Source organism: Mastomys coucha, unplaced genomic scaffold (genome assembly GCF_008632895.1).
Source record: "Mastomys coucha isolate ucsf_1 unplaced genomic scaffold, UCSF_Mcou_1 pScaffold7, whole genome shotgun sequence".
Classification (NCBI taxonomy): Eukaryota; Metazoa; Chordata; class Mammalia; order Rodentia; family Muridae; genus Mastomys; species Mastomys coucha.
Window position 1 is genome coordinate 16,861,261 of NW_022196913.1, and position 13,513 is coordinate 16,874,773.

Below are 13,513 nucleotides of genomic sequence, written 5' to 3' on the forward strand. Positions count from 1 at the left end.
GTCAGATAGAACCATGAATACAGTAGAAAGCCAGACAGGACTTCCTGGGAAAGGTGGGGAAGATTGTTCTTAAAAAAAAAAAAAAAAAAAAAAGCATATTATCACCCTGCCTTGTGCACCTCCTGTTGGCTACTACACTATTCAAACAATGGATCACCAGAAATGAGGGGACCACAATCTCCTCCTAGGAGATGAAAAAGTTCTGGGGCAGCCAGAGAAAGAACTCTTGTCTGGGAATAAGATTCACAACTTATCCTGATATCCCTTGGAGGGACTGGACTGTGAAGATGCTGGGGGGTGGGGGCTGGACACACCTTCCTGGGGCTGCCTCCTTAGGCATGTCACTTGCCTTCAATTGAAACTGAAGATGGTTGAGGGAAGGGGCTGGATCTATTTGTCCTTCCCCTCAATGTGGTCACACTAAATCAATCTCTCTCTCTTCTGCTTTTTACCATTAATTTGGGTTGTTTCATTGGCTTATCAAGGACGAGTGTTAAACTATCTTGTTGGGGCATAGGCTATGAGCATTACACTTCTAAAAAGTAGACATTTATGAGTATGGGAATGAAGGAGACAGAAAGAGCAGAGAGGGAAATGGTGAGTGTTCTTGGAGCAGACAATGACAGTTCATGATTAATTTTCACCACGGGGTGGCTAACAGGCTCTCGGTAACCATAAAGGAGTTTTCTGTTCTTCCATATTCAAAAGAGCCTGACACACCAACAAATGTATCTAGAAATGGGATATGGCCTGAGATCAAAGCCAATGGAGCGCAAAGTGGGAAATACATGCTTGATATTCTATACCTGTGCTGTCCAGGAGGGGGGCTATCTGCTACCTGTGAGTGTTGAGCACTTAAAATACTGCTTGTGTGACTGACACTCAATTAAGTTTTCTCAGTTTGATTCATGTGGCCAGTGCTCACCATACTGAGGTGGGCTTCGAAGAATACATGCTATCCTTTATAGAGATGGATATATTTTGGTGTGTGTGTATGTGTCTGTGTGTGTCTGTTTGTGTGTTTCTGTGTGTGTCTGTGTGTGTATGTCTGTGTGTGTGTGTCTGTGTGTGTCCTTGCATGTGTGTCTGTGTGTGTGTCTGTGTGTGTGTGTCTGTGTGTGTGTGTGTGTGTGTGTTGACTATGAGGCTGAGAGGACCAAGTCAAGTGCCACAGACCACATAGACACCTGAAACCTACAGCCAGAGTAACACTGAAAAGCACAATCCACATTAATATCAGGGACCTGGGCTGAAGATCCAGTCCACTGGACAGAGGAGAAGGGAAGTGATCACAACTGGTAAGGCCTGAGCTGGACCTCAAGGAACAAACCACAGTGACTTCAGTTGCGCAACACAGTGCATAAGTGGCAGATCAGGGGGCTATCTGAAGCTACAGCTCTCTTCCCACTCAGCTGCTGGCAGCTGGCATGGAGTTAACAGGTACCACATAATCAGCTGGTTTTCATCTATTCCCACTCGAAGATTTGGACAACATTTATAAATTATAAAAGTTCAATAAGTTGGCTATTGAGAAGAAATGATCAAATGAAACTGCAAAGTAAGTAAAGCTGAGTGTGGTGACACATTACATGCCTGTAATCACAGCACTTGGAACATACATAAAGAGCTAGAGGCTAGCCTAAGCTACATCACAGCACTCGGGAGGTACATAAAGAACCAGAGGCTAGCCTGAACTATATCCTAGCACTGAGGAAGGCAGAGACAGGTGGATCTCCATGAGTTCTAAGCCAGCTAGCGCCACATAGTGAGCTCTATGAGTTGGATTAGCACACTACTCCATAGCTGTTTCCCAATGATGGTGAAAGTAGCAATTACAGACACAGTGCTGAAGCACCTGCTGGCTTAGTTTTCAACAGCTAGCCCATGTTTCTGAATACAACAGAAAAGTGTCTTTAGCTGTATGCCCATTGTTGTGATCAGTAGGTCACAAACAAAATGGATAGACATGAATGAGAAGGGAGAGGGAGGGAGAAGATAGGGTGCAGGGAGGAACATGGCTGGGAGGAAAGTTACAAAAGTGAGTGGGGAGTTATTAATATACATTGTATACATTCAGGAAGTTGTCTAAAACAAATTTAGTTAATTAAAAGTGTTCAGGTCAATTGCTGAATAAGTACATTTCTAAGGCAAAAAACCCATCAGATTCTGATACTTAGAGCAGCTTCCATTGGGAGGTCACTAGTCTGCCATGCTGTGACAGTCAATTCAAAACAGAAAAAGTCAACTAAAATTAAGAATTCATTTTTTGAGCACTTAGAAAGCTGATGCAGGAGGACTCCGCCAAGTTCAAACCCACCTTGGACTACAATGAATTTTAGGCCAGCTGAAACTACTATGAGACCTTGTCTCAAAAAATGTTCAAGTATCCTGAGGAAACTGCTTTCTAACTCTTTCTTAAGTAATGGTTGCAGCCGCACTAAACTAATCTAAGAGATCTAGAACATGACGTGTGATGTTCACACCTAGAGCTTATTTCTAGAAGTTTCCTGAGTTTTAGTTAAAACCAAACTATCACTGATAAATTCAAGTCCTGCTTTTCCATGAGATGGGATATTCTATTCTCTAGTTAACCAAATTACTAAAGTGTGCTGGAGTCATTATCCCCTGTTACATTTCTGGGACATCAGAGTTCACAACTATGAAGTTTAGGGTTGAGAAAACAAACAGAAACATCCTTTAATTAAAAGAGTTCAAATATTTGGAAGTCAAGTTTGACATAAAAACTTATAGCAGGATCTGGAGAGCTGACTCGGCAGTGAAAAGCACACACTTCTTTTGCAGAAGACCTGGGTTCAGTTCCCAGCACCCAAGTCAGGTGGCTCACAACCAACTATAACTAGAGCTCCAAAGGATCTTTCTCCCTCTTCTGGGCTCCATGGGCACTGCAGTCAGGAACACATACCCATACAGAGACACACAGGCTCACAGAACTAAAAATAAAGTAGTTTTGTTTTTTAAATATGGCATATCATTTCTTCCAAAACCTACTCCAAATATCTCATGAGTCTGAAATATATCATGATGAAATATACTATGAGTCTTTTCCACTAACCCAAAGAAATGAAACCACCAGAATTCCGGGGCCATAGGAAGGAGCTCAACCTAAAAAATATAGAGCCCTTGATTTGACCCTCAACTCCAAAACCTAAGCCAAACAGAATCTAGCAGAGATAACAATGGTGGCAGCTTCCTGGTCCCTTGGTCCAGGCACAGCTCTACCTGGCCTTAGGTGCTGAATTAATACTGTTGTTCATGTTGGTGATCACCCTGAACTTGAATGAACATGCTATGCACTGTAGTGGCAATTTTGGAATTTTGGTTTCTTTAAAAACACAGAAATATTAGATGAAAATGCTTTTGTTTTAATCCCAGGTGCAGGGATGTGGGGCTGCTTCAGACTGACCACAGCAGCTGACCATGACTTGCCTCATTCTCTAGCAGAGTCATGTTTTTGCCAGCTGCAGATGTTTTCTGCAATTGATATTTGGAATTATGGGAACTTTTCAGACAGTATATAAATGCTAGGGCTCTAGGGGCAGGTGACACTTGGAATTCTGGGAAGTTTTCAGAGAATATGTAAATGCTAGGGCTCTTGGGGGCAGGTATTGGTAGTTTAGGGAAGTTGGTTGTGGTTTGTCAGCAGCCATAGTCAAAGAAGAAACAAAAGGAAAGAAATTAGATTCTGGGATTTTCCTAACTTCTCTCCACCATGCCCTTGCTTCTCTCCTATCTAGTGTTAAGAGGGGAAACTGAGGTGGGGGAGGGGATAAAGAACACAAAGTAGCAAAGGTTGGCTACAATGCACTGAAACAATCATGCAAGCTTTTGAAGGAGATGAATTTATCCCTCATTTAACCAGTTTGAAGATCTTTCTGCAAATGTCTAAGTGGCTCACAATTCACTTTGTATTTCAAGGTAAATAGCTGTGGTTTAAAGAAACAACCATTTGGCATTCTGCTCGATATGAAAAAAAAAAAAAAACAAACTTCAGGTAAAATGAAAATCTGGACCAACTGGGATTAAAGAAAGGAAACAAACAATCTGAAATTTATTTGGCATATGTTGGAGTACTGAATACATGAGCTTAAGCACCTCCTGAGCTGGCTTGAGAAACAGATCTCCAGCTTCAAGCACCAGACCCGAAAAGAGTCACAACCCTATCAAAGACACAGATCTCCTTTCCAAGTAGAAAAACCACACACTGTGCTTGATTCATAGACACTCAGTATGTAGTTCTAACTTGTGTGAGTTTGACAAATGATGTTTATATTGAAGTAATAAATAGAATACTTGACATTAAAAATAATGAGCCCTTTAGTGGGTACCTTTCTCCTGGACATGATCAAGGCTATTGAGACTCAAATCAAGAAAGTTGGGCAATAGATCTGATCAAAGACTGGGTTCCCTGAACCCACAAAGCAGGCAAAGAGTGGGTATGTGCTATTTGATGGACAAGATCTAGGCTAAAGTCTTGGGTTATATTCTAATGTCCAATTTTTCACCAGACCACAGGCTTAGAGGCCACCAACCACTAGAGGGCAGTGAGACCTAACTATGTTTGAAAATGACAAATTACACCCAGCAGCAAGGAAGGCAGCCTTAGTCTCTAAAAGTTTTATACATTATCTTGAATGTGCCAGGTGTATTTATATCATACTTTAAAAATAATTGGTACCGAACCAGCCACCCATTCAACTTCCAGGCATTACATTTAGTAAAGTAATTCAGATCTCAATAAAAATCTTGTAATGAATAAAAACACATTCCATTTCAGATGTTTTAATACATCATTGAGAACAATACTTCTAAGGTACCACAACTCAAATACTGATGTGCGTTTCATTCGGAATATGTGAGCATTCTCCTGAAAAGTGGGGAATAAATCAAGAGCCATAACCAATTCCACAAAGTTAGGCTTGATTTTTGCAACCTTTCCTGCACTTAGCTTAATCAAATGTAAGCCACAGCAGAAGAGTAAGTTACAAACAAATGTTCCTTTTTTTAAAAGAAAAATTATTTACTGTTAACATGGGGGTAATGTGTGCCACAGTGCGAATGTGGAAGTCAGAAGGCAGCTTGCCAAGTCTAATTCTCTCCTATATTAACAAGGGTTCCCAAGACTGAACTCTGGTCTTCAGGCTTTCTGCAGCAGGTGTTTTACCCATGAGCTACCTCTCTGGCCACAAATTGATGCTTTTAATTGTATCTAACCAATCACTAGACTGATATGGTGTTACACGATAAAATCTTTCACACCTTTTAATCTCCACTTTAGAAAAAAAATCACATTTTTTCCCAAAGGCTTCCCAAGTAGTCCCTCCACCTCCCAGCATCCTCCCCCACCAATCTGTCCCCTCTCTCTGTTACCATAGTTACATTTCTACAGTAAACTGGGATGGCATAGGATGCTTCTTCATGACAACTTCTGGGGCTGGTATTCTCTGCTCAAATATCTCCACGAATCTTAGCTGGGGTTTCAATATATTCCAACTTTTGCCTGTCATGAGTGGCTGCTGTCTCCTGACCTGTGCCCTACATTTGGCCCAAGGACAGAATCATCTCTCGGGCCTTTCTGTGTGCAATTATGCCATACATATTCTCTGGATGAAAATGTCTCACTGTGTTTGCTAATTACCAATATTTTGATTGGTTCAGATTCTAACTCAGAAAGCAATGTCTCCCATAAACGATACCTCACATGGGTGAGTTCATCCTTTGTACCTACTTTTTGTAATGTGCTGTGTGTAATCTACTATGAGGGAGACATATTATTAGGTGCAAGGGTGTAGCCATACATGAGAAACATGATCTCACCTCCTATAGCAACAGAGCACAACCTTTGCCTCATTGATCACCGCTTATGTGACTTCAGAAAGATAGAAAGTTGTCAACTGTTACTCTGTGTATTTGTATGTACTCACATGTAGATGTGCACATGACGGGGATTCCGGAGTGTGCATATACACGTAGAGCTCAGATGTCACTCCCTTATTCTCTGACACAGGATGCTACACTGAACCTGAAGCTCTCTGGTTCAGTTAGACTAGCTCTCAACCAACTGCTAATGGCTCAGTCTCTAAATTCTTATGAGATAACTCAATATGGATCACCAGCTATCCTCTCTTTTTTCAGTTCCATATAGTCCCTTTTATTCTGTGAACCCACCACAGAGATCACAGAACAATCTGTGGCAGTCTGTTCTCTCCTTCTACCATTTCCACCATGTGGGGCCCAGATACTGCACTCAAGTCAGGAGTCTTAGAAGCAAGAACATGTCTCACTGGTCCCAGTTCCTTCTTTCCTTCCAGAACTATACAGCGTTCTACATTGTCTTGCCTCATGATCTATCTCCCTACCTGCTTTGTTAGCCCCAACTCTAAACCAGTTCCCTATTCTGCTGAGCTTTCTGGAAACACGCACGCACTCGTGCATACACACACACACACACATACACACACAGGTTGGCGCCTCTATTAACTCTGTCTCTACATTTCATGAGACCATGAATATTTCTCTAGAACCTTTCTCATCTATTCACATTCTTCCCGCTATCCTTTGCTACTGATGCTATCACACACACACACACACACACACACACACACACACTCACACACACACACAGATTGGCGCCTCTATTAACTGTCTCTACATTTCATGAGACCATGAATGTTTCTCTAGAATCTTTTTCATCTATTCACATTCTTCCCTCTATCTATGTAGAATAAAAATTCTTAACTAAGTCCCAAAATGGAGTCAAGCATGCTCCTATAGAGCAGAGAAATCTTTGACTGACATGAACTTCACGCCCTTAGGCTGAGTGACTGTTCCAGGAACTTGAAAAAACACCTCTGTGGAATGTCACAACGCCCTGGCTGGAGTGTGACAATGGCTTAGAAGGTTGCCCGGAAAAACCTATACATGACTCTTTGCTAGGTGATGAATCTATGGTTTGGAATTTACCCCGTTTCCTCTTTTTCTCTCCCCCCGGTTTGTGGTTTATGCCTTTATAAGCCTTGTAAAATCCCAGGCCGTGGTCGGACTCCTCTACTCCCTGCGTGGTATATGAGTCTCGACCCCAGCATGCTGGCCTGAGCTCTTGTCCGGTCTTGCTTGTAATAAAACTTCCTCGTGTGATTGCAGCAAGTCCGGTCTCAGTGTCTCCCTGGGTGCGCGGCAACCCCGAGACTTGAGTAAGGGTCTCCCTTCGGGGGTCTTACATCCTTTGCTACTGATGCCATCATTTGAATAAAGCAAGCTCAAAACTCCTCTGCTCCACTGATCAAGGGCACCTTAGCAGCATTCATCCCTCCAAAGTCCAGAGAAGTAACAGTTAGCATTCCTTCTAGTCTCTGCCCAACAGTTACTTAGCAACAGTCAGGTAGGCCTGGCTTGCTATAAAAGGTACTGTTTGGGACTCTCTGCCCCTTTTCACTCTCTGACCCCCTCCCCCTTTCTCCTTCTTTCCCCTTCCCCCTCCCCCTTCATGTATTCCTGACTGGCCTCTCCTCTCCTCTCTCTCTGTCCTTCTCTGACCCCTGTCTTTCTCTACCTCTACTCCTTTCTCAACTCCCCTTCCCATGCCCCCAAATAAACTCTATTCTATACTACACCTGTCTTATGGCTGGTACCGGGGTCAGGGTGAGGGGAATACCTCAGCATGGGCCCACTGAGACAACCCCTCCTACAGTACATGCTTTACAAAACATAGCCTTGGTTTTAGTAATCTAATCATATTAGTAATCTAAGGCGACAGTCCCCACAGCATGGACTCAGTGATATTTTTACCATGTCCATCCGCAGAGCCCTTTCTCCAGCTCCAAGATACACTGAAAAGCAACAGCCCCTCAGGCACAGAAACAAACCAGCTACCCATAATTTTCTGGGAGCTGGCAAAACAGGGCTGAAATGCCTCCAAAGGCCAATTCCGAGATAACTGTCAAGATTTTACCTCCTGGTCCTAAATCTCACTTGCAAATTTGTCTGTATTCAACCTGTTTTAAAAGTTAGCTCAATGTAAATATTCTTCTCCACAGGGACAGCTGTTAAAGCCAGCAGGGGCAATTCCTTCACCTCACAGCTGCTCAAGGTAGCGGTAACTTTGTAATAAACAACAGCTGAGCAAACAATATGAGAGAGACACAGGGCAGGAGCTAACCACAGCAGGTTGCATGGGGGGTGGTGGAGGACCTCTCATTTTCCTAGAAATCTATAGAGTTGTGCTCATGTTTCTGGCTGTGCATATAATTCAGGAAAGACCTGAGCAGATTTCCCATCTGGCCTTATCTATAAAAGACCTTGAGGCTGTGAGCAAGCAGCAAACAAATTCTAAGGTGAAACTCCAAACTCCTCTGTAGGATGTCAGACGCCAGGCCCAAGAGGAAGCTGCAGCCTCTCCTGAAGAGGCACTTAAGGAAGACTTGGTCTATCCCTAGCTAAGGCTTCACTCTACAACGTGACAGACACACTCTAGAACATCAGCTCTGAAAAATCCTTAAGAAAATGCTTACAATGGACATGACAACTAAATCCAGAGTGGCCACAATATGTTATTTAAAATGTCCACCTTCTCCCAAAAGTTCGAAGGTATGCAAAGACCATAAAGTACATTATTATATACAGGGAAAAAGACAACAGAACTTGACTCTCAAAAGGCTGGGTCTTAAAGAAACACTAACTGAACACTTCAAAAGAGTTTAAGAAAGTAAAGAAAACTATGTAGCCAGGCAGTGGTAGCTCACGCCTCTAATCCCAGCACTTGGGCGGCAGAGACAGGCGGATTTCTGAGTTCGAGGCCAGCCTGGTCTACAGAATGAGTTCCAGGACAGCCAGGGCTATACAGAGAAACCCTATCTCAAAAAAAAAAACCAAAAAAAAACAAAAAAAAAAAAGAAAGAAAGAAAGAAAGAAAGAGAAAAAGAAAAAAAGGAAAGAAAAGAAAAGAAAAGAAAAGAAAAAAAAAACTATGTAAAGAAGCTAAATAAAAGTACAAGAGCTAGCAAGACAGTCCAGGAGGCAAAGTGTAGGGAATACAGCTCAGAGGTAGCATGCTGCAGCCCTTAGAATCAATCTCCAAGGCCAGTAAAAGCAAGAACTGAGCAATCATCAATTTGAAGAGATGAGGTGCTGTTAGCAATAATCTGATAGTCATTAAAACAAAGATACAGAGTCATGTGGATCTCCAGTGCCAGCAAAAACAAGAACCCAACAGTCATCAAACTGAAGGGGTGAGATGATGTTAGCAATAAATCCTATCGCCATTAAAACAATATGGAGGTACATGGACAACTCTATGCCAGGAAATACAGCTAGTTCAGTTATGCAAATGGATTTATTGGTAAACACAATAAAACTCTTCTCCTAAAGGACACCTCCAGGCTCAGAGAGTGTCAATAAAGAAATGGTAAAAACTATGAAAAAAAGGGGAAAGCAGAAACAAAACAGATGATTCCTCCAGAATACAGGCAGACAATGGAGGAGCACCCCTACTCTCCATGATGGAGCCAGCTTTAGAGTCTATTAAAACACAAGGAAACTACAGGAGACTCCTACACCAACATTCCTTATGAAGACGGATGTGAAGACTCTGAACAGGTTGTTAGAAAACAGCTTTAGCTGTACACAGGAGAAGGAGATAATATATCAGGACTAACTAGAACTGTCCAAGAAATAAAAAATTTGGTTTAGTGTTCGAATATCAATATGTTACAAATTGTCAAAAGAATAAAGGAGAAAATAAATGCTCTTCTTTGCAAGGGACAAAAACATATATATTTAACACTTCACAGCTATTCACGGCAAACTCTCTCAGGAAACCAGGAGTTCTGTTCAAAGTGATGAATGATACTTATTTTTAAAAAGATTTCCTTAGCTACTGAGAGTCCCTAACTCTAATGGCTGTTTCCTGCCTAGAAGATTCACTCTGCAGCCTACCCCCTATCTTCCACAATGTTCCTGAGCCTTAGAAAGCCCTTATCCACCATTCATTTTCAGCACTGGGTCTGCATAAGAATATGCCAGTCAATAGTCAGGTATGGCTGGAGGAGAAGCAGCCCAGGAGCACTATCCCTCTTTGTTGAACTATTTACTATGAGTAGTTTTACTGAAAGGGGGACTTCCACATACAGTTGTGCACCTCCTAATGGCCCCTCTAGGCTCTAACGGAGAGCACCAACCCAACTGTCATAAAGATGGCCCTAGGTAAACTAAATAGGTCACCATGTAAAAAGTCATAAATCTAGAACAGGAACTGAGAGATGAGAGCATTGGTAATAATCAGGGTAGAGAGATAAGATGGCAAGAGTAATCCAAAAACATATACATTTACGAAATTGTTAAGCAGCAAAGTCAATCAACTTTAAAAAAAAAAAAGAAAAAGAAAAAAAATGAAGGAAAATAAATTAATCCAGGGAAATAGTCCAAGGACAAAGAGTTTTGTCTAGAATGAACAATGTCCTGAGTTTTGGTCCTAGAATGGGAGAATAACATACCCAAACAAAATCATATCTCTTGTTAATACCATGCCTGGCAACGAAAGGTTAAAATGATTCCCTTACACTGAGACTAAGCTGAGCTAAGTCTCTCTCCACTTCTGTTACACATTGTTATGAATGCCTCACACACTCAGAATTCAAAAAGGAAAACACAATTACTGTAAAAGGAAAACTATTGGGCTTTGATTTGTTTATATAGAAAGAACTTTATGACATTTATAAAGATAAACAGAATACACACGCACACACACACAGATCAAAGAATGCAAATTCAACCTACAAATAATAACTGTATCTTACATTACAGAACACCCTACTAAATAAAGTTAAATCGAAACTAGTTTCACCTACAACAGTATTAAACTACTGTAAGAAATAATGTATATAGCCTTTATTCTAACAAAAAAAAATCACTGAGAGAAACTAACAAGAAAGAATGTAGGATACCATGTTCATACATGGGTGAACTATTGTTAAAAGGTCAATCTCCCACAATTGATCTTTAAATTTAATTGTCATTTGATTAAAATTAAACTGACGGATTGCACATAAAAGAAAGAAATGCCGAGCAGTGTAACAATTGACTACATGGGAAGGTGAGCCCTGCAGAGATGATGCACAGCCCTGAGCTACCCAACTGAGAGACAGATCTAATACTTCAGGGGGAAGAAGCCACCTGGACCATCAGCCTCCAGTGGACACCTGGAGTAAAAGAGGCATTCGTGCCCTCCCTTTCTATGTATTCCTTTAGCTGTGAAAACCCACTACATGATTTTGCAACCAAGGGTGACAGAGCAAAACCAGTACCATGGTCCTGATCAGGAGCTTCCAAGTGGTAGCCATAGCCCAGCAGCGTGCGCACTGCCTCTCGGAGACTGTCTTTGTTGGACTTCTTGGTTCTGTCGTCCAGAAGAGTATAGGGGACAAGACGAGGGTTTCTTCTATTCTTCACATCCTGTATCGGGGAGAAGGTTTTCAGTCATCTGAGCCATGCAGCAGTGCTTGGGATGGAGGGTAAGGCTTGGCACAAGTGTGGCAGGCACTCTGCTGCAGTGCTACAACCCTGCAGCCAAAGTCTCCAGATTTAAGGAGGCACCAGCAGTTTCTACTCTATCTTGGCTTAGGAGGAACTGTGAGGTGGTGAAGCACCCTCCCCCTCACACACACACACACACACACACACACACACACACACACACATACACACACTGAAGGAAAAAAAATCTAAGTTTGGAGACACATGCGTAATCTCAGGACTTGGGAAGTTAAAGCATGAGGACTTCAAGTTCAATGTTATCTTTGTCTGCACAGTGAGACCTTATCTCAAACACATTGGAAAAAAAAAAACAAGCTAAAACTAGACAGGCACAATGAATTCTGTTTTGTCTCTTCTTTCTCTCCTTCCTCCCATGGTTTATAATGAATGCCTGACCATCCACTGCTATCTGGAAACAAGTCGCATGGGTTGTTTAGGGGGAACAGTGACATTCCAAAGCTACTCTCTCTCTCAAAACAAGCAACACTGCATGGGCCTTTCCCACAACACAGCCTCAAACTCTACAGCCTGTCCCCCTCACTTCTGACCTGGGGCTGAGTTCTTCCATCTCGGCTTCCCAATCTAGAACCCTGGGAGCCACTTAGAGTCATAGTCTCTGGACTGGCATTAGCAAAGTCTGCCTGCTGACAGAGTTCCCCTGGTTTCTGTGCACACATGTGTTTTAGACCAACTGTGAGAGAACAAACATGGAAGGAAACTAGTAGCCAACTCTCTCCAAGAGTTCACAGCCTACTGCTGAACCAGAAAATGTCATCAAAAGAAAATGAAAACTTTTAGTCCTTATATGAAAACACATTCTAAATCTTTGAGCAATTATCCATTTTCCCCTGAAAATCTTCTAGTATAGGTATTCCACCATGAGCTATCAAGAGACATCCTAAGAAGAAAGTGAAGATCTTTGGCTGGTGTCAGAAGACTTGAGCCTGGTCCTGTTCTGTGATCTGCTGGCTGGACAGCATTGGGCAAACTCTTCTCCCTATGGTTCTGTGCCTACTATATGTGAAGTGGGAATGAGACTCTCTTCTTTGGTGGAAATGTTGTGAATTACACATGGTAACTACGAAACTCTAAGCTTGGTGGCAGCATCTAATAAAAAATGGTTGTGGAATTTGTCACTTGCCAGGTACTGCTGTTGCCTTTTGCATTACACAATGAAATCAGATATTTTGTTAATGAGGGCAACAGTAGTACATAGAATTTTAGTGGGAAGACAGATTAAGATATGGTTAATAGGTGAAGCTAAATTTCACTTTCACCCTCTGTGCTGCTGCCTCCACCTCTCCAGCTACTCCCATGAGTCCTATTCAGGAAATAATCCATGACCACTAATAAATACTCAACTCAAAATCTAGAAAATTGTGAACACTTGTCTTCCTCCTACATTGAACAAAAACTCATTTGGTGCCCTTAATAGATGCAAGGCTATTCACAGACTCTACTTATTCTTCTGGTGTTGTCATACCCAGATTGCACTGGAAAAGTAATTTACAGTCTACTGCCCCCTGTGGGTATTCTGTAACATGTAATACATCATCTTACTACTCTGAAAAACAACACAGAACAAAATCCTAAATGGAATTCTGATGCTCGGGGTTGGGCTCAGGAACTGTAGATCTATTTATTATTACTTTAGTTCAGTCTTTGTATCTCAAAAGTCCCTTCTAAACCCTCTCAAGGAAGCGAACGCCCAAAACCATACTACAAACCACTCTTGTAATATGACCCCCTTGGCGCAAGCGAGGAGTCATAGCTCAGTTAGCACAAGCTGTCATGATGCCAAACAGAGTTATAGTTACCTAGTTTCTTTTTTTAATGTAATTATTATTGTTGTATATATGGTTGGAGGCAGGGCACTGCATGCCACAGTACGTAAGTGGAAGTCAGAGGCCGACCTTGTGGAGTTGGTTTTCCCAGTCTACCTTTACCTGGGTGGTGGGGTGCAGCT

General features: G+C 42.0%; 1 protein-coding gene across 8 annotated transcripts in view; it reads right to left on the reverse strand.

Moving 5' to 3' along the window:
- Ryr2 (ryanodine receptor 2) overlaps nt 1–13,513 on the reverse strand; it is a 600,588-nt gene that overhangs the window by 208,770 nt on the left and 378,305 nt on the right. For all 8 annotated transcript variants that reach the window (XM_031357976.1, XM_031357968.1, XM_031357974.1 and 5 more), the window contains one exon: nt 11,319–11,466. In XM_031357976.1, the coding sequence (XP_031213836.1) occupies nt 11,319–11,466 (148 nt within the window). The remainder of the gene's footprint in view (nt 1–11,318; nt 11,467–13,513) is intronic.